This window comes from Danio rerio, chromosome 25 (genome assembly GCF_052040795.2).
Source record: "Danio rerio strain M-AB ecotype USA chromosome 25, GRCz13ab, whole genome shotgun sequence".
NCBI classification, from domain to species: domain Eukaryota; kingdom Metazoa; phylum Chordata; class Actinopteri; order Cypriniformes; family Danionidae; genus Danio; species Danio rerio.
Window position 1 is genome coordinate 30,985,177 of NC_141045.1, and position 21,572 is coordinate 31,006,748.

The window sequence follows — 21,572 nt, forward strand, 5'->3', positions numbered from 1 at the left end:
GAGATGAAGAAGACATAAAAGCAGTGATTTTTCTTTTTTATGTAGGCTAGAAAATAATGTTTTGTAATATTTTAATCCTTTATTTTTATATAATAATATCTATTATTATTATTATATCCTATATATATCCTTAATATATTTTTTTTTTTCATACGTAAAGATATTTGCCTATTGCCCTCTTGGGCGTATTAAGCAGTGCGTAAGCGAGGCGCAACTCTCCGCCGAGCGAGTTTTGGTCTAATGAAAAATCTATTATAGTTTCACAAAATAGCAACGCGCCAGCGGTCCACCTTAGAACGCCTTCCTTTTTAGACCAGAACGCCTGTGGGCGCACAAATGAGCGCTAATGCATTTGCTATTTAAACAGCGTAGCGCAACGCCTCAAAACGACTCTTGCGCCAAGCTAAAACTAGCAAAAGACTATTTCGCCGCACCTTGCGCCACATTGCGCCGGGTGTATGATAGGGCCCTATGAGTCTATGTCTAGTCTCTTTCGACTGTTTTAACTGGACCAGCAACTTCTTCAAACTATTGAATAGAAAGCAAAGACAAAACTCATCACCTAGGAGGACATCAGCACCCAAAAACATGACGTTCCAACCCAGCCTAAAACAGCTAAATTAGATTTTTGTGCAGTATCAGGAATGAAGATGTCTTCTGAATGTGAAGAGAAGTGTATTGTTTGCTACAGTTCACATTTCTCGTCTTTTGCGCACACGCAAATTTGGAACACATATTGTGCATTTTACATGTGCGCCCAGTTGAAATCAGTGAGTATTGTGACAAGAACTGACCAATCAGCTTCATACTTTGTATGGAATATACACATTTTGGTAACACTTAGTGGTCCACTTGAGTATTAATAAACTGTCTGCTTAATTTCTGTTGATACTGCTCCTTCAACAGAGATTTAACTGACTACAAGAAACTTTGCAAGTACATGTCAACTTACACTAACCATAACCCCAACGTAACAGTCTACCTATAATCTAATGAGAATTAGTTGGCATGTTTATGCAATGTAACTTAAACTTAACAAACGGACCATCAAAATAAAGTGTGACCCGGTAGACTAATTACTTCAGACAAATACAGAACACCCAAACACTGCAGTGCTTTTCATACTATGGATGGCAGTGGTCAAAGGTGTCCAGTTTTCTTCATGTGTTCAAAAAATGTTTAAAAAATCCAACGGGTTTGGAACAAGTGATTGATGAGAGATTTTTAAGTTTTGGGTGAACTCTTTGGGCTCTATTTTGACGGTCCATGCGCAGAGCGCAAAACGCAGGGCGCAAACGCTTTCAGGGCGTGTCAGAATGCATTTTTGCTAATTTAAGGACGGGAAATCAGCTTTGCGCCGTGGCGCATGCTCTAAAAGGGTTGAGTTTATTTTTTAATGAGTTATAGGTGTGTTTTGAGAATAAACCAATTAGAGTCTCATCTCCCATTCCCTTTAAGAGTCAGCTGCGTTGCGCCATAAGCGCATTCGCTATTTACAGGACGTAAAGTAAGTCTAAGTGGAAAAGCTGAGCCTTTCACTAACAAACAGTTAACAGTTAACAGTTTTTTTAACAGAAAACTGTTAAACAGAGCATCTACTGCGGGAGAATGAGAGATAATGAATCTACTTTAACTTTCGCTCTTGGAAAGGGGAAATCTTTACGTGCAGACATCAATTAGTCTATAAATAAATAATTTGCTTGTTAAGCGCAAATATTCGTTTCAAAACTATTTCTAAATTCAGTTCTAATTTCCAGCAAACGAATAAATAAACAATAATAACAAAGTGTGCTCAAAAACCTGAGTTATATCCTAAAACACATGCTGTGCCCCATATGGTCTAAAACCTGACAGGTGGGCAAATCTAAGCTTGTTTTTAATAAAACAAATATAAATGTGGATATAATAAACTATTATATAATAATATAATATAATATAATATATAATAATAATAACATTATACAAAAGCAAATTGTTATGAATGAACTGAAGACAGTTCATAAAAGACATAAAAGCATTTTTTTTTCATATTTATGTAGGCTAGAAAATAATGTTTTGTAATATTTTAATCCTTTATAATTATATCCTATATCTATTCTTATTATATCCTATATATATATATATATATATATATATATATATATATATATATATATATATATATATATATATATATATATATATGCTTAATATTTAATTTTTTTCATATGTAAAGATATTTGCCTATTGCTCTCTTGTGTGTATTTAGCAGTGCGTAAGCGAGGCGCAACTCTGCGCTGGAGTTTAGACCGGTTTTGTTTTGGTCTAATGAAAAATCTATTTTAGTTTCTCAAATAGCAACGCACCAGCAGTGCGCCTCAGAACGCCTTCCTTTTTAGACCAGAACGCCTATGGGCACACATATGAGCGCAAATGCATTTGCTATTTAAACAGCGTAGCGCATTGCCTCAAAACGACTCTTGCGCCAAGCTGAAACTAGCAAAAGAGATAGAGATAGGGCCCTTTAAGTCTTTTGAATATGTCAAGCTGCTGTAATCAACCCATTGTAATGTTTTTTCAGTGGATGGTAAATTACTGAAAGAGCTGCAGTTTATTTTGTATATTTTATATGTTTTAAAAGTAACTTCAAAGTAGTAATTTGATTACTTTTTACATGTAGTAATTAGTAATGTACGTAATCAGATTACAATTTTCAAGTAGTAGTAGTAAATTACCTTTATAATCGATTACTAAGTAACTTACCCAACACTGGCAACAACACAGATGATTTTCATCACTGCTTGTTTCTTAATGTCGGCTTGGTGTGTTCTGGGCATTACTCACCTTTTCACCATGTTGCGAGTGTACCAAATGCAAGGAAAAGAGTCGCGTAGCATACTGCGGTAATTTCGGTTCAAATCGCGACCTGCGAGTGAACATCGGTAGTTTCCAACAACCACACCATCAGGGTTTAGCATTGGAATAACCTGTGGCCAGAACATCTGTAAATCCAGCTGTTTACATGACATGAAGCACTTGAAATAAAAATATATCGAATTTTCCCCAAGACCCATTCTCCACACAGTCCCTGCACTCCTTCCCTCACCTTAAAGATGAAAGTTTCCCTCAACAAATGAGCGTCAGGCAAGTCACTCAGCAGGAACTCCAGAAATCCCTGCATCATCCAAGAGCCGTTGGTTTCTCCTGGGTGCACCCGTGCTGTCACAACAACAGCCCGCTTCGCCTTGCGTTCTGCTAAGCTGCTGGACGGTGCTGTTATAGTTAGCACATACACCGCATTTCCTGCCAGGCTCCGACACAGCACCCGCAGTTTACAGTAGGCTGCACGAACAGGGTCTGAGATGACTTCACGCAGGTAATGCTGTAGCTTTGAATATGTATAAGGGTAGCAGTGGGCCAAGTAGCAGGTGTCACCATCATAAGGGAACTCTAGAGTCCAGGTGAGGGAGTACAGCGCTTTACCGTCTTGCTCAATGTTGTTTCTGTAGTACCTGTAGAAGACAGAGTTGGTTTATTGATGCCATTTGTTTTGCATTTTTATCATTTAAAGCAATATTTTGGAAGTCACGGTAGCTCAGTGGTTAGCATTGTTGCCTCACAGCAAGAAGGGCGATGGGCCAGTTGGCGTTTCTGTGAGGAGTCTGCATGTTCTCGTCGTGTTCGTGTGGGTTTCCTCCGGGTGCTCCGGTTTTCCCCAGAGTCCAAGGACATGCAGTACAGGTGAATTTAATAAACTGACTGTAGTGTATATGTGTGAATGATTTCATGTTTCCCAGTACTGGGTTACAGCTGTAAGAGCATCGAACATATGCTGAATAAGTTGGCTGTTCATTCCACTGTGGCAACCAATGGTGGAAAAAGGGACTAAGCCAAAGGAAAATTAAATTAAGCAATATTGCCCCCCAAAATGTATACCTTTTTGAGTTTCTTTTTTATGTTGGAAACAACAAGAAAATGTATTTTAAAGATTGTTGTTAGCCACTGACATCCATAATAGGAAAAATACACTCCAAAAATGAGTTTTGCTGCTTGTTTAAACAACTGATTTAAAATTTGTTGAAACAACATAGTTCTTAAGGGTTTTATTTGAGACATCTTAATTGTTTGAAGTGAATTGTATGCTCAATCTTCTTAAATTTGCATTCAAGAGTTCACACTTAGCTGATGATTTATAAAAGCTTGTTTGGCATGCTGTCCCAGGAGAGAGCCCCGAGCTCAAGGGCTCCTCGAGCCCTGGGCTTCCTCCCGTTGGCAGAGCGAGAGGGAAGCCTGAGCTCGGTGGATCTCAGAACTCCCCTGCTGCGGTCGCTAAGGGAACAAAAGGGGTTAGACAAAAGCTTGATTGTTAAGTATGTTGAATGTCTTTGGATGGTGGGAGGAAACCGGAGAACCCGGGGAAAACCCACGCGGACACGGGGAGAACATACAAACTCCCCACAGAAACACCCACTGGTCCTGTGGAACCAGCTAGGCCACCGTGCCGCCCAATCAGAGGAAAAGGAGGAGAATAAGGGAGGAGGGGGGTTTCTTCCAAACGAAGATAAAGTGAACTGAAAACTGTGGCTATTTATAGTAGCTTAGGGCTCATATGATTGGAAGATAGTGATTAGCAAATGCGAGACCGGCCGTGATAAATCATAAGCGCGTGATCCTCTCGAAATTAGTTCATGAATAAACTTCACAAAATGATTAAGTTAGCTTAATTGATTTGTGTCGGGATAACATGAAGGAAAATGTGTAGAGCCCAGCATTTTTACAGTGTATACTGTGGAAGACAGTTACTAATATTCTTCAAAATATATATTTTTTTGTTTTTGTTCAACAAAATAAAGAAACACAAACAGGTGTGAAAACAAGTGGAGCATGAGTAAATGATAACAGAGTGTTATTTTGGGGATGAACAATCCCTTGATTATATGTTAATGTCAGTAAATTTCTTAAAAAGATAAGCTAGTGTCGGCGCTTTTGGTTAGCTTGTGGTTAGCGTGCCGACCATAGACTGTAAAATATATGGACATAGTATCCGTGACGTCACCCATAGGTTTCTAAAGAGCGCAAAAGAAGCCACAAGTAGGCGCGGCCAACCGTCGCCATTTTGTTCGCACGTCATCACACCCACGGCGGGATACCAAACAAGGGCAAAGAGGCAGAGAGTGAGCGGAGCTACAGAGACCTGCAGACAGTTTGCTTGGACCTGATTCAGACACACTTTACTTTGGGAGAACGCTTAATACTTTATCACCTGTGACTCGTTTGTGTTCTGACCACTTGTGCTTGGTTGTACACTACATCAATAAAGTGTTTAGACTTTTAAAAACACTGCTGTAACACATTGAGCCACTAAACATTGTTCTTATGACGTTTTTCAACAGGAGGAAAACGCGAATTACTTCCAAACACTTCAGATATAGTCTGTGTTAGTTAATGTAAGACTATTGATGAAATCCAGCATAACACTGTATGACAATGCTTCAGATGACTGTTCTAGAGCCTACAGCTAATCAATCTGACAAATTCTGAAGTGCATTACAGCTCTAAATATAAATATAAACGATAAATGATCTTAAATAAAACAAATACATGTATAGAGATGGTATATAAGTATATAACTTTACTCACATGGGAAACGGAGGCCACGTGAATGGTTTGTGAGCACAATTAAGTGCACTCAGCATGCCAAGCCATCTGATAATTGTAGGAAACAAGTCCAAAAGGCAGTTGACTGTGTAAAGCCACATAAAACAACAGAAATACGATAAATATGCCGAGTTCAGTGGCTAATCTGCAGGATTCAGTTAAGGTGATGTGACGGCGACCAACGAGACCTAGCTGTCACTCAAGTGGCCACGCCCTTAATTATGCAGAATTAATATAACTTAATATAAAGGAAACGGATGAGTTATAAAAAAATTCACCCCCCTCACAGTTGTCATGAAGGGTAATATTAGCTTTATTAACCAAAACCTTTTTTTGTACCAGGCTGTAAACACCTTTTTTTCTGCTGTAAAGTTGGCCATTCTAACAGTGGGCTCAATTGAAATTTGCTCTGTTTTGGAGCCAGGAGCGGCCACGACTAGCGGAATTTCGGATGAATTGCAGTTTTAGTTACTTCCGTATTGGCTTCCTGAGAGAGAGCGGGAGGTTGCCGCTTGGTGCCGACATATGGTGCAATAGCACGTCAGGGCGTCGTGAGATTGATTCCCGGCTCGACGACATTTCCCTAACCTACCCCCTCTCTCTCTCTCTCTTCCTGTCTCAATACTGTCCTATCTAATAAAGGCAAAAAGGCCAATAATAAATCTTTTTAAAAAAATTTAAAAAAAGATAAGCTACTTTGACAAAAATATTAAATGGTATGTGGTCGACTCCACAAAACTTGATATTTATGAAATAATAATTGATGATATTTAAATGTAAATGGTACAATATTAACTTCTTACATGATGCTTTACACCACATGATATTTTATCATTAAAGAAGCTTGTCTTGAAAAACCTTTTTCAACTACATATGGAAAAATATATGCTGTGACATAACCAAAGTTATGGCATAGGCCTAGAAAAAAATATGTCATTCAATGTCAACTATGAGATTTAAAAAAGAATGCCAAAACTGGCATACCGAATAAAATGATAAAATAAGCATCCTTAATTATTATTACCTAAAGGTCAGGTATACTCTGTAAAGTTTCAGAAGTGACAACCGCATTTACATACAAAAGTTGAAAGAATTTATATCTAAAATTGTGTTTTACATGTCATATCTACTATTTTAAATCAAATTAATATTATACAAAACAAAGACTTGATGATTTATTTAATTTTTTTAAGTAAACTACTGTTGAGAAACATTGAGAAATCATTGTGTGTCACCTAATACTGCTTCCTGTTCGCTTCCATCCTTCTCCTTTCAGCCAGGCAGTTTTTTCAGAGTAGAGAAGTGGGCACATACCAGCACCATACAGACTGCTGGACTTCATCAAGTTGATGATAGTGAAGCGATAGGTGACGCCTGCCTTCATGTTCCTCACTTGGAAGTAGAACCATTGAGTGTGCTTAGTAGTGTACAAGTCGGTCCGCAAAGTCAGCTCATAGTCATACTGACCACTGGAAGACAAAGATGAGACAGTACTTTACATTAAATCAATCTATAAAGCCTATATAGCCTATATATTGTATATTTCCTATGACCAGTGTTTGGGTTTAGTTATTTAAAAAAAATCTATTAATCACAAATTGCATTATTAAAGTTGCATTTAACTTACTTTTGTATTTACTATGTCTAAAAAGTAATTTAAATTACTGAAAAAAGATTTTTTTACTTTACTCAATACTGCTAAATCCCTATAAATATCAATGCATAAACTATTTAAATGAAACAATATTTAATAATTCTTTAAATTTGAGTCAAATATGGCCTTTTAATGTTGTTTTAATTTAGAATGTTTGAGCATTTAATACTAAACTTAACAAATAGAAGCCTAACATTATGGGTCCTATCATAACACCCGGCACAACAAGGCGCAAGACGTGTTTAGTAAAATTTGTTGCTATTTTCAGACCAGCACAACCCTAATTTTCAACTTTTTGCACCACATTGTTTAAATAGCAAATCCATTTGCGCTACTTTGTGGACTTATCGGTGTGCTGATCTGAAAAGGAGGTGTGTTATGGTGCATTGTTGGCGCTTGCTATTTTGAAGAACTGAAATAGACTGGGCCATTGACCAACTAATACCTGGTCTAAAGTCCACCACAGAGCACGTTAGTTATGCACTGATGCAGGTCTAAAATTCTTACACATTGCTTAATACACACAGGATGTAGAGCAATACACAAATATCTTTACATATCAAAAAATTAAAGGATTAAAGAGTTACAAAAATGATAATTTTCTACATAAATATAAAAACCACTACCTCCATGTCTCCATGTTGTTTATTTTATTCAGTTTATTTATGACAATTTGCATTTGTATAATGTTATTATTATTATTATCATTATTATTATTATTATTATTTTATCTTTTATTATATGGATATTTTTATTTGTTTTAATAAAACAAGTTTAGATTTGTCCACTTGTCCGGTTTTGGAGACGTATGCATCACCATATGGGGAATAGAAATAGGACGTGTTTGGATATAACTCTGATTACAAACACTTCGTTATTATTGTCTATTTATTCATTTGCTGGAAATTAGAAGTGAATTTAGTACTAGTTTTGAAACAAATCTTTGCTCTTAACAACCAAAATAAAATATGCAGGCTGATGAATGTCTTCAGTGGAGTGCGTACAACACTGTTTCTTTATCCACAAATATAAAGGAGTAGAATAAAAGTAAAATAAAGAGAAAGTAAAGAGGCCGAATGGAGAAAGCTCATTCTTTCTCCTCGCGCTGCAAATGGTTTGTTTAACTAACAAAGTCCGCCATGTAAATAGCAAATGTGCCATCGCGCGTTGCAACTGACTCTTAAAGGGAATGTCAGATGAGACTCTGTTATGCTCAAAACATACCTAAACTCATTAAGAGAACAAGCACAACCCTGTTAGACCATGCGCCAGGACGTAAAGCGCATTTTTCTGTCCTTAAAATAGTAAAAGTGAATTCAGACATGCTCATAATGCTTTTGAGCTATTCGCTTTAGACTTTGCACCTAGATCGCTAAAATAGAGGCCAAAAATTTTGTATCAAAACATAAAATGTTTCAAAACAGTGACACCCTATTTCATAAAAACCTTTGATTGTAATTTACTAATCCTAATAAATAAATATTAAAAAATAAAGAAATTACTTTGCATCTCTGAATTTATGTCATATATTTAGTTACTTTTAACTAATTTCTGTCTGAATTGATTGTTTCTTAAGCATGTGCAATTGTCTTAAATAAATGTAACCTTTTTTAGTTAAAAAGAAAATAATTCTGCAAAAATATGAATAAATATATAAAGATAAAAATTATTCTGCTTCACTTAATGTATTTATGCAGAACTGCTTACAGTATTTAAGGCAAGTACATTATAAACACTTGCAATTAGATTGCTCAAAAATTAACAGCAATACCTTACTTTACTATTTTCAGCGGATAAATGATTCAATTACAATAACTAGTAACACTCAACACTGCCTATGCCCCCTAATGCTTTGCATGGATTATGGGAGTAACTTTCATTTCTTTAAAAACGGTGTATAATGAGGTACTATTATTCTCCTCACAGTTCATCCATTGAATGTTAAAAGGCAATTTGAATTAAAGGAACACTACACTACACCAAAAAAATCGAATTATTAAGTCACATCGATTTTTACCATATCTCAAACTATTGTGTGGCGCTCCTTCTCTTGAGGTCAACTTGAGGGTTTCCATAGCAACTGGATAGCTATATCCTTAACCATGCCCTTCTTACCATTAGTTTGCTAAAAGAAAGCCCCACCCCCTACTCAATATTCCGCTTATGTTAAAAGTAAATTACCATACTAAAAGAAAACTATCTGCAACTTCCACTTCATGCTGACTTTAAGCTTAACGTTATTCTCATGTTTCGGAAAAGCCATAACTATTAATGGAAAAAAGCTGACTCACACTTGTACTGCTTTTTGCAGATTTCCACACTCAAAACGGGACTCGAATGCTAGCGTAGGCTCCTTCTGATTGTTGGCACAGGACGTGGCACTTTTGATAGGTCCTCTGCTTCCACCTACACGGGAGTAGGTGAAGTAGGAAGCTTTGGTGGCTAAAATGAGAAAAATAAAAATGTAATTGATATAAAAATAAAAGGGTTTTATACACACAAAAATGTATTTAATATAATATTTTTACCTGGGTCTATGCAGTAGACAGTGTTTCCTCTCACTTCTCCAACTGGCATGGGAGTTTGCTCATTGCCTGTTGGCTGATAGAACGTCTCTGGTTCTGAGGGGTCCCATTCTGATTTTATTTTTAGAAATTTAAGACACAAAAAACAGGTGACATTTTGAAAGGGTTATATATATATATATATATATATATATATATATATATATATATATATATATATATATATATATATATATATATATATATATATATATAAATATTTTATATCATTTTTTAATATAAATTTTGTATCACCACATAACACATTTTCCTGCTATAAAAAAAAACATAAATCTGATATTTTAAAAAATCACTAAAATACTGTCATTAAAATAAGATTATATGTTATTTTTATAATCATTTAAACACCTGTGTGGATGTAAAAAAAACACTTATTTGAAACTTAATCAGATCTAAAACTTGTATTAGAACAAAAATACATAAAATAAAAATTCACATAAAAGTAGCAATAATTGTGGAGAAAGATCAAAAATAGAGGGGAAAATTACAAAACAAAAACTTAAACTAGCAGTGCTATCTAAAACATAACAGAAAACAAAGACTTTGAAGTCTACGTGTACCAGAACTTTTAGAAACATAAAACTACAGACAATTATATCTAATTATATGTACAGTTATAATTACCAGTACGGTGAAAATAAATAAAAAAGGGGAACAAATTTTGCCCAATTAACAATATTTTCCGTAAAAAAAACTTTTTTTAAATTGAATCCATAAACATCAATTTACACATTACCACATTAACACATAGACCTCCATTGTCTTGTCATAAAGAAGTCAAATTATTTTCAATTTCAAGAGATAAACTATATCAGAATTTTGTATTGTTAAAACTGCATAAAACCCAATATTTATTATTTTCTAAATATTATGTTTAATATAGTTAATATAATATAGTTATTAAAATATTTTTATGATTTTTTTCCATGAATTTATAAACAGCAAATTGGTTCAACGTGCACCATATGACACTTGAGCAATTTTACTTTGTTATAAAAATTTTTAATGATCTAATATTAATAATGACACATTCAAGAGGGTCAGAAGGGATCGTCAGAATGATATCTTTGCTTTCTATCTTTCTATCTTTTTTTTACGCGGCATGTTACTTGGGTGATAGATTTGACATAATATAACTTTTTAAATAGGGATGCATGATATATCGGAGGCCATATCGTTATCGGCCGATAAATGCTATTTTTAAAATTATCGTTATCGATCCAATGTCTAAATTAGGCTGATATATTTAAGCAGATAAATTACGTAATTGTTGCCGCGCACGCATGGCCGGAACATGTTCAGACTTGTTCATGGATCTCTCCTCAAACTGATTATTACTTCAAAGTCCGTCCTTTCTTCACGTGGTATTGCTGTGAGCTAATAACTCAGTAAGTAACCATTATCCTTATCATTGTAGATATGTTTGATTGAGTGTCATTGTTTATTTTGCTTTAAATCGCCTCAGGAAAAAATATTACATATGTAAGCCTTTCCTGCTCTGTCTCTTTGTTGTGTTAGAGATAGCAGGGAGATTTACTTATTACTCCAGGGCCGAATAATATTAGTTTCGGGGTGAACTCTTTTAGTTGCAGCCGGTGAATGAACGAGGACCCGTGTCACTTGGTCTCATTGCGAAAAAAGCGATCCACTTTTCTGTCTCTCCCTCTTCGCTTCACACACGCACACATACACACACACCAAACTGACCTGCACACGTGACACGCTAAACAAAAACTTTACTGAAGGTTTTTAATCTAACATAATTATTTGTTATTATCAACGCTTTGCTTCCCATGTGTTGTTGATGTAAGATTGTATTCAGTTTGATCGGAATATGTTGATTATAACGAACACGCGTGAGAGCTTTCACCGCGCGCACACACACATAGATCTGACAGCCTTGAGCCTTCACAGATCAACAGGGGAGAGCCTAGGTGCACTGGTCACTGAATCCAGCATACGAGCCACACGTTCTGTCTTTATATTCTGCTCTGTGTTTGTCGTAAAGTCATCTGAGCTCAATGATCAGGTTTGTATCAAAATCCGAGGGCAAATCTGTGCCCTCACAACGGTTTATCATAAACTTTTCATCGATCATTTTCCCCACGATTGACAGCAAGAACAAACACAGAAGCGTTGATGCTACATGTGTTCAAAATAATCTAAAAAGCCAAATACGATGAATTTATGTCGCATTTTTAAAAAATAATACATTCTGTATCTAGCTTATCACTTGTACTGTGGCTCTAAAAAATGCTTTTTCGGACATGACATATTTGTACACATGTACATCACTGTAACACGTGATAAGCTGGTCTTAGTCCTTAGCTCTTTCATTTTCGTTTTGTTTAAAATATATTTAACTTCCTTGTTGATTAAACGTCATTTTGTTATTTAACCTTTTTAATTTTATGCAACAGTCAATTTGCATGTTAATTTGCAATGAAGAAAATAAAATAATGTATTTTTTGCAAGCTGATTTGTGCGAAATTGTGAATACAGGTCTATATAATCACCTTCCAATTTTGAAATCATAGCTTTTTTGCTTTGAGTATAGGCTATTCAGTTCAAAAAAGCGGAGTTTCAGCTTTTATGAAGTTTGCTGTATAAAAATATGCATTTTGAATTATTTATAATTATCGGCCTATATATATCGGCTATCGGCCTCCAAGTCTGAAGAATTATCGGTTATCGGTAACGGCCAAAAAATCCCTATCGGTGCATCCCTATTTTTAAATAAAGTTGAAATCAGAATTATTAGCCCCCCTTTGAATTATTATTTTTTAAAATATTTCCCAACTGATGTTTAACAGGGGTAATGTGGTGGCGCAGTGGTTAGCATGTTCGCCTCACAGCAAGAAGGTCGCTGGTTCGAGCCTCGGCTGGGTCAGTTGACATTTGTGTTTGGAGTTTGCATGTTCTCCCCGTGTTTGTATGTGAGAGTGTGTAGATGTTTCTCAGTGATGGGTTGCGACTGGAAAGGCATCCGCTGCATAAAAAATATGCTAAATAAGTTGGCGGTTCATTCTGCTGTGGTGACCCCAGATAAATAAAGGGACTAAGCCGAAAAAAAAATGAAGAAATGTTTAACAGAGCAAGGAAATTTTCACAGTATGTCTGATAATATTTTTTCTCCTGGAATAAAGTCTCATTTGTTTCATTCGGCTAGAATAAAAGCAGTTTTAAAAAGCATTTTAAGGTCAAAACTATTAGCCCCTTTAAGCTATATTTATTTTCAATAGTCTACAGAACAAACCATCGCTATACAATAACTTGCCTGATTACCCTAACCTGCCTAGTTAACCTAATTAACCTAGTTAAGTCCAGTTAGTGTCTTGAAAAATATCTAGTAAAATATTATTTACTGTCATCATGAAAAAACAGAAATAATAAAAAAAAACTTCAACTGCATGTGTTAAAACTAATTTACAGTACAGTCCACCCAAAATAATTACATTTTATCATTATTTATTATTTACTCATTCTTAACTTGTTCCAAACCAGTTTGAGGGTTTTTTGTTTTGTTAAAGATATCTTATTTTCTGTTTGAAGATATTTCTATTTACAGAAACATCCGTATTTCAGACATATTTACTACAGATACATCCGTAGCCGGATAAACAAATACAATGGAGACCAATGGTTACCAGTTTTCAACATTCTTCAAAATATCTTCTTTTGTGTATAACAAAACAAAAACAACTCAAAAGCTTTGGGCAAATAATGAAAAAAATGTCATTTTTGGGTGGAATATCATTGTATAAGCTGATTTCAATACCTCTTTAATTTTTTAAAGCAACTTATTAACTATTTTAAAATTTCATTGTCACTAATCAGCAACAAACATATTACTCATAATGTATTTTGTCCATATATGGAAACAACATGGCTATGTTTCGAATGATTGAAATTTAAATAATTGATGACGTAAATGTGATTAACAATTTAAAAAGAGGGTGGAGGGTGTAATTGCTTTAAACACGTAGGAAGGCATTTGAAACGTTTGTGGTTTTATTTCTCATAAGAATGTAAAGTGATAAAAAACTTCAAAACAAAAACGTTTAAATGAGTGATGACTTAGCTACTTCCTGAATCAATTCACAACTTTAAAACATAAAAATCCATGATCAAAGAGGTCTACTGGAATATTCAACATATTGCTATTTAAATATTCTGTTGTTAAAAAGTGTGTTGTCTTCACACTTTATCACTAACTCAAATTTAACAATATACTGCATTAATAATAGAAGAAAAGCCTTAATACCGATATGCTGGATTTTGTCACAGATCACATCACACTCTATGGGCCAGCGGACGCCCTGGAACGGACAGGAGGTAGATGGGATTGTGAAGAGGTCCAAAGGGTCCCTTAGACGTGGAATAGGACGCTCCCCATCAAAGTCAAACACAAGCTGCCGGGTCCTGAGTGCTTTGTTTAAACTGAAAAAGTCTGGAAAATAAATAAATAAAACACAGACGTATTATTGCAGTCTAATTTCTCAGCCAACAAACAGGCTGCAGTTAAAAGATATACGAGGAGCATTTGTTGCAGCTGTGTTGTAACCAAGACGCACAATTAATTCACTGGTACATGTTCCCTAAAACTATTATGTGTTCTTACAGTCTGAATCTTTTATAAAGGCTATGAATTTCAAATGGGAACTAGCTACTTAGACCCAAGTGTTAAGTTTCGAATGACAACTTGACAAATGAGAGGAATGCCATAATTAAGGTGGCAGTGGTAATTATTTTACACATAATACTGCATCTTTACATCATCTCTATTTTGTCTCATGAGGTAGAAAATTTTTATTAAAATTTAATAGATGTATTGTTGAATATATCACACATTTTTTAAAAGACAACTTATCAAACTATTTTTAAGACTTCATAAATACTTCACTAATCAGCAACAAACATTTATCTTTATAAACAGCTGGGGTTTGCAAATATTTATTCATTCATTCATTTTCTTGTCGGCTTAGTCCCTTTATTAATCCGGGGTCGCCACAGCGGAATGAACCGCCAACTTATCCAGCAAGTTTTTACGCAGCGGATGCCCTTCCAGCCGCAACCCATCTCTGGGAAAAGTACTGAACTATTGAAATGTATTTAATACTTCATATAAAAGGCTTTTTTGGTGATGGCAGCTTAAAGATGTCTCATATGAAGAATGAAGTCACATGAATTATTCAGGGGTGATTTTTTTTCACAGACAAGTGTACAAATATTAATGGTTCAAGGGTATCGAATGATCTTTAAGTTGAATTTTATATTGGATTCAAGTGAGGTGATTGGTTGAGTAATTGTAAAGTTTGATTTTGTTTTTCTGAAACCATTTGAGAGTTGTCTTGGCTGTGTTTTGGATAAATGTCCTGCTGAAATGTCCACTCTGGTTTCATCTTCACTATCCTGATAATGTAGAGGTTGGATTGAATCAGCTGATAATCATTTACAGTGATGAAGAGCAGAGGGTTGCTGAAAAACTACTGAGAGATTTCAGCTGCTATCTGGGCTTTCACTGCTTTCTACATCTCCCTTTCTTCATGTGTTCAACACTTTCCATTTTTATTCATGGTTAATTTTAGATGATTAATTACAGATAACGTAATTTGTAAACTAAATAGTTTAGGTTTTCTTTTTGGATATATTCATTTTTTGGTTGTTACTAATATCACAGAAAATGTTGAGTCAACAATACCTTTATAAATATGTTTTCTGAGAAAAAATGGTGAAGTGCTCAATACTCATTTTCCCAGCTGTATGAATTATATAGTGATATGAAATTTGTGTCTTGTTATACAGTATATAACTATATACAGTATATTCAATAATATGTCTGTTAAATGTTAATTTAAATATTCTAGCTTATGAGACAAAATAGAGTTGATGTGAAGATGCAGTACATTGTGAAACATTGTTACAAGTTTTTTTCATATCGTCTGACCCTATAATGATTGTACTGTATTTTATTTTATCCTGATACTGTATTGCATTTGCAAATGAAATTCCAGCAATCAAACTGAAATAGATATAAGACAGACTTTAACATATTTACTTGAACATGGCTTGGATTCCTCTTGCTCCTCTTCTAAATTAGAGTCACTGCTCTCAGATGGAGATGATGAGTTAATCATGTCTGAGGCAGTAGAATCTTGGATTCCCTCCCATTCCCTTTTGATGGGAATGCCTGAGCTGTTGTCTGCTTAAATAACCAAAACATTTACAAAAGTTAATCATGGTTTTACTTTAAATTAAGCAAAAAATAAACAAAATCAACCATGGTTTTGCCACACTCACCATAGTTTACTGTGGTATATTTACAGTAATGCTGTGGTTGTTTGAATGTTAACCAACACACAAAACAGCCATGATTGCTTAACTTCTTCTATTATACATGACTTTCTATGGTGAAAGTTTAGTTAAAGATGATATTATTAAAAAGGTTTGTTCACCCAAGTGAACATATTAACTTTTTCCGAACATTATTATTATTAACTTTTTATAAACATATTTTGGAGAAAGCAGGAAAAAAGAAATCTAGCAACCTGTAACCATTGACATCCATAGTAGGCAAAACAAATACAATGAAAGTCAATGGTTACCGGTTCCAGCTTTCTTCAAAATATCTTCTTTTAGGTCCAGCAGAAGAAAGAAACTTATACAGATTTGTGACAAGAGAAGGATGTGTAGATTATGGCTGAATTTTCTGTTTTAGGTGAATTACATCGTTAAAAACGAAGTTAGTACACAATGAAAAAGTAATTTGATTTAAAATTAAAAAGAAATAACACAATTGAGTCAAGATTACGACCTACAACTTAATTACAGTTGACATCAGAATTTTTACGCCATAAGCATAGAAAGGTCAATATTATGGCTTTCTAACATTAACATAATTTAAACCAGTCAAATGAAGTAAAACCATACAGAAGTGGAGCTTACCTGAGAGGAATCCATAATGCTGAAGATGCAGCAAAAGTAACCTCTCATAAGGATCGTCTGATTTCTTCTTTTCGACGCGAAAAGAGAACATTGAAGTGAGTTTAAACACAAGAAATAGGGCAGAAGGTTAAAAGGCATTGAGTATCAATGTTCTGGTATGTTAACAACAAGGTAATATTAGACTGTAACCGTAGAGTGCAAAAGGCAGGAGCAAATTTTGTGGGTTCACTAACCTGCATTCCTGTAACCGTAAGAGCGGCTGCACGCAAGTCATGAAGTCATTGTAAACAACGCCAAATAACCTTACAGTTTACCAGCGCCTGGAAAAATATATCGAGTGACAGCGCTCCTTTAGTTAAGAGCACATTGCTTTAAACCGATAAGAAAAGCTGCATACTGTTCTAAACTAGTTTTTTAAAGAGTTTAATATGTTCCTGGTAGCCTGTTAAATAACTACAGTTTTTTTAAAAAGGAAATCTCTAGGTTATAATTATTGTTCAGGCGCCATTTGTGTCATGGTTGCCATGGACACGACGCACGTTTCCTGCAGGAAGCACGCAGAAAAGAACAGAAGTCTTGTCGGTTAATCTTTATTTTGCGTTAGTTCGTTGTTATTACAAATATGACAAACTTGTGCATTTAAAACAGAGAAAACAAGAGTTAACGTAATTGTTTCAGAGGTCAAAATAACAAACTTTTCATTAGTTTTGGTTAAAAATCAAAGTTATTCAATAAAAATCTGATTTCATACATCGTCTTATATTAAAAACATTGTGCGGTGTTGTTTAAAAACGAATACACGTCCTCTAAATTAGATATTTTCTTTACCTTTAATAAAGATGTTTTACTCAAACATTCATTCGTTTACCTTTTTTTTTTTTTTTTTTGCTCAGTGTCTTTATTAATTTGGGGTTACCACAGCAGAATGAACTGCCAACTTATACAGCATATGTTTGACGCTGCAGATGTCCTTCTAGTTGCAACCCACCACTGGGAAACACATATAACGTTAGCCCTACACTCTCATTGACACTCATACGGACAATTTAGCCTACCCAATTCACCTATACCGCATGTCTTTGGACTTGTGGGAGAAACTGGAGCACCTGGAGGAAACCCATACGAACAAAGAGAACATGCAAACTCTACACAGAAATGCCAACAGACCCAGCCGAGACTCAAACCAGCGACCCTTCTTGCTGTGAGGCGACAATGCTACCCGAGCATGCTACGACAATGCTAATACTGTGCCACCACGCCACCTCTTTAATCAAACACGTAATAATGTTTTTTTATTTTAATTTTAAGTCCTTTCAACACCCTGCTAAAAAAACAACTTAAACCAGCCTAAGCTGGTTTTAGAGGGGGTTTGGCTATTTCCGACCTGGTCTTAGCTGATCAGGCTGGGAGTGGGAGATGACCATGCAGCTAAAACCAGCTTGACCAGGCTGGGAGCCCAGCCAAAATCAGCTATGTCCAGCTTAAACCAGCCTGGTCAAGCTAGCTTTAGCCGGTTTAGCTGATCATTTCCCAGCCTGACCAGTTAAGACCAGGCAGGAAATAGCTGGAAACCTGGAAATGGCAAAACCCCTCTAATACCAGGCTGGTTGACCAGCTAGCCAACCAGCTTAGACTTGTTTAAGCTATTTTTTCAGCAGGGTAGTCTTTTATTAAATTGAAATTGCTTAGATTGTTTATTTTAGTAAATGTTTCAGTGATTTTATAGGGTAATCAAGTACATTAAAAATGTCAAATCATTTTCTCAACTGAAATAAACATTTCTAGTGTTCATCTAGTTAGATTCTTATTTATTTACTCATTCAAATCCCATTAAGATACAATCTTCTACCAGCGAGTCCTGGGGGCTATTCCGTAAACCAAGCTTACAGAAAAAGCCAGGCTTATTTTGGTAAGTCAGGTGTATTAATAGCGGATTCGGTTTCATAAATCAAATTTACGATAGTTCAAACTTAGTTACCCTGGCAACTTATGCTGGGAAACTAGCCTGGTCCGGGGCAGGCTAACTCTCAGGCTAAGTCTTAAGTTCAAGCCTAATCAAAGTAATGTTAACATTCACCTGCCATATTCTGATGCCATTTAAATATATATATATATATATATATATATATATATATATATATATATATATATATATATATATATATATATATATATATATATATATATATATATATTTTTTTTTTTTTTTTTTTTATTTCCAAACTTTGCATTGGTACTGAAAAATCTGTATATGCACAAATATATTAATGTAAAGCATCCTGTAGAAAATAATAATTCAAAAGAGAGATCTGTGAGGGGTGTTCCTATCCCTCTATCTATCTATCTCTCTCTCTCTCTGGTCACCATAACTAGTCATTTTGTAGGCTGTTATTTACTTTTTCTTTAAGAGCCAGTTTTTATCGCAGCATTAATTGTGTGATTTAATCATTTTTAAGTAAGTATCTTAGAACATTTTATCAATTAAAGAATTGCCTCGTTTTTATTTAATTTTTCTCAGTTACTTTCTCAAATCAATATTGAACTTCTCAAAACAACCTGTTCAATCCTCACATCGTGTCAACTGTGCACATCAAAAAAAGCAGTTTCTCATTCCTTTGAAGAAGTTGCAAATGCTTGTGTACATCCATGCAGATGCAATTCTCTGATACCTCCAACATTAATCAGTTGCTTATGTCATGTTGGTCAAAATGTATTATTTTGGTCTCTGTTGAATAGTCTCACCACCCACAGCATTTAATCATTTGTTCATGGCATAAAAGTATAAAAATGCATAAAAATGCATCTTTCTATACATTTCCATTACTATTTTTCCCCCAAAATCTGTCTACTATTGGTACATTTTTCCCAGGTGAATCTTGACTTTTTGTAATGGAGGTGCATCTCAGAGCAGGATTTCTACAGCTTTCACTAAGTTGAATTTAAGACGTTTTAAGACCATTATAAATGAAATTTTAGACTTTTAGCCCTGCAAATGCTAAAGATTGATTTTATTTTTTCAAATATCCCAGTTAGAAAAGACTTTCACTTACCCTATCAAAAATTATTAAAAACAAAACAATTAATAATAGAATAATAAAAATTTATTGTGAATATCTTATAAATCTTATAAATAATTTTCAAATATGTCCATTCACAAACCCTAGAACCCTTACCATTAATAGAACAAAACATAGCTGTCCAAGACTTCAGTCTACTATAATTAAAAAATAAAAAATATAGGTCAGCTCAACTTTTAAGCAAATGTTACTGTAAGGAAAGTAATTCAATGCTATTTTTTAAATATAAAGTTAAGTGTTATTGAGATGTATTGTTGATTGTATTATTAATCATAATTCCTGAAATTATATTATACTTCCTAAAAATTTGGGTCGCGGGTTGATGACCATGTAAAAATGTGGGTCCCATGGCCAAACCAGTTGAGAACCAATGCTCTAGAGTACACTGTTGAGAGTCCACTCCATGGGCTCCAGAAAAATTTGAGTGTCTTAACTATACTACAGGTTTCCTGCAGGTTTCATTAAGTCTCATTAAAAAAGGGCGACTTATTGTGTCACAACAAGAAAACTCTACTTGCATATACTTTTATACATCATAATACAATATATATATATATATATATATATATATATATATATATATATATATATATATATATATATACACACACACACACACGTTTAAAATTTGTTAAAAGTATAATTATTGTGGAGACAATTACAGAATCAAAATATATATATATTTGTTGGCTTTTGGTCCAAATTGATTGAGTATAACTTCTATTCAACCTAATGCGTTTGGTTGATGAAAAATCACATGTACATGTATTCACAGCCTTTGCAGTGAAGCTCTAAATTGAGCTCAGGTACATTCTGTTTCCACTGATCTTTCTTGAGATGTTTCAGCAGCTTAATTGGTGTTCACCTGTGGTAAATTCAGTTGATTGGACGTGATTTCATAAGGCATACACCTGTCTATATAAGGTCCCAGGGTTGACAGTCATGTCAAAGCACAAACCTAGCACGAGGACAGGACTGTCTCAAGGCACAAGGCTGGGGAAGGTTACAGAAAAAAATTCTGCTGCTCAGAAAGTTCCAATGAGCACAGTGGCCTCCATAATCCAGATGTTTGGAACCACCAGGACTCTTCCTAGAGCTGGCAAGTAATCTAAGCTGAGTGTTTGGGGTAGAAAGGCCTTAAGTCAGGGAGGTGATCAATAACGGAGAGATGATGGTCACTCTGTCTGAGCTCCAGCATTCGTCTGTGAACAGAAGGACAACCATCTGTGCAGCAATCCACCAATCAGGTTGTATGGCAGAGTGGAATTCCCACATGGAATTTGCCAAAAGGCATCTAAAGGACTCTCAGACCATAAGAAACAAAATTCTCTGGTCTGATGAGACTAAAATTGAACTCTTTGGAGTGAATGCCAAGAGTTATGTTTGGAGAAAACCAGGCACCGATCATCACCAGGATAATACCATCCATACAGTGAAGCATGTTGGTGGCAGCATCATGCTGTTGGGATGTTTTTCAACAGCAGGAACTGGAAGACTAGTCAGGATAGAGGGAAATATGAATGCAGCAATGTACAGAGACATCCTGAATGAAAACCTGCTTAAGAGTGCTCTTGACCTCAAACTGGGGCGACAGTTCATCTTCCTGCAAGACAGTGACCCAAAGCACACCGCCAAAATACCAATGGAGTGGCTTCACATCAACTCAGTGAATAT

The 21,572-nt window shown here is 35.1% G+C and overlaps 1 protein-coding gene across 32 annotated transcripts in view; it reads right to left on the reverse strand.

The window, feature by feature from the left end:
• Positions 1–17,356, reverse strand: part of agbl2 (AGBL carboxypeptidase 2) — a 41,351-nt gene extending 23,995 nt beyond the window's left edge. For 4 of the 32 annotated variants that reach the window (XR_015525817.1, XR_015525816.1, XM_087311026.1 and 1 more), the window contains exons 1-9: positions 17,055–17,356; positions 16,822–16,885; positions 15,935–16,078; positions 14,141–14,326; positions 9,820–9,927; positions 9,583–9,733; positions 6,873–7,106; positions 3,086–3,491; positions 2,824–2,993 (exon numbers count right to left, since the gene is read on the reverse strand). Coding sequence is in view for 16 of the 32 variants with exons in the window: in XM_087311026.1 (XP_087167152.1) it covers positions 2,824–2,993; positions 3,086–3,491; positions 6,873–7,106; positions 9,583–9,733; positions 9,820–9,927; positions 14,141–14,326; positions 15,935–16,078; positions 16,822–16,885; positions 17,055–17,060 (1,469 nt within the window). In the remaining 16 variants the exon portion in view is untranslated. 32 annotated transcript variants of the gene reach the window in all.
• Positions 17,357–21,572: the final 4,216 nt, after the last annotated feature.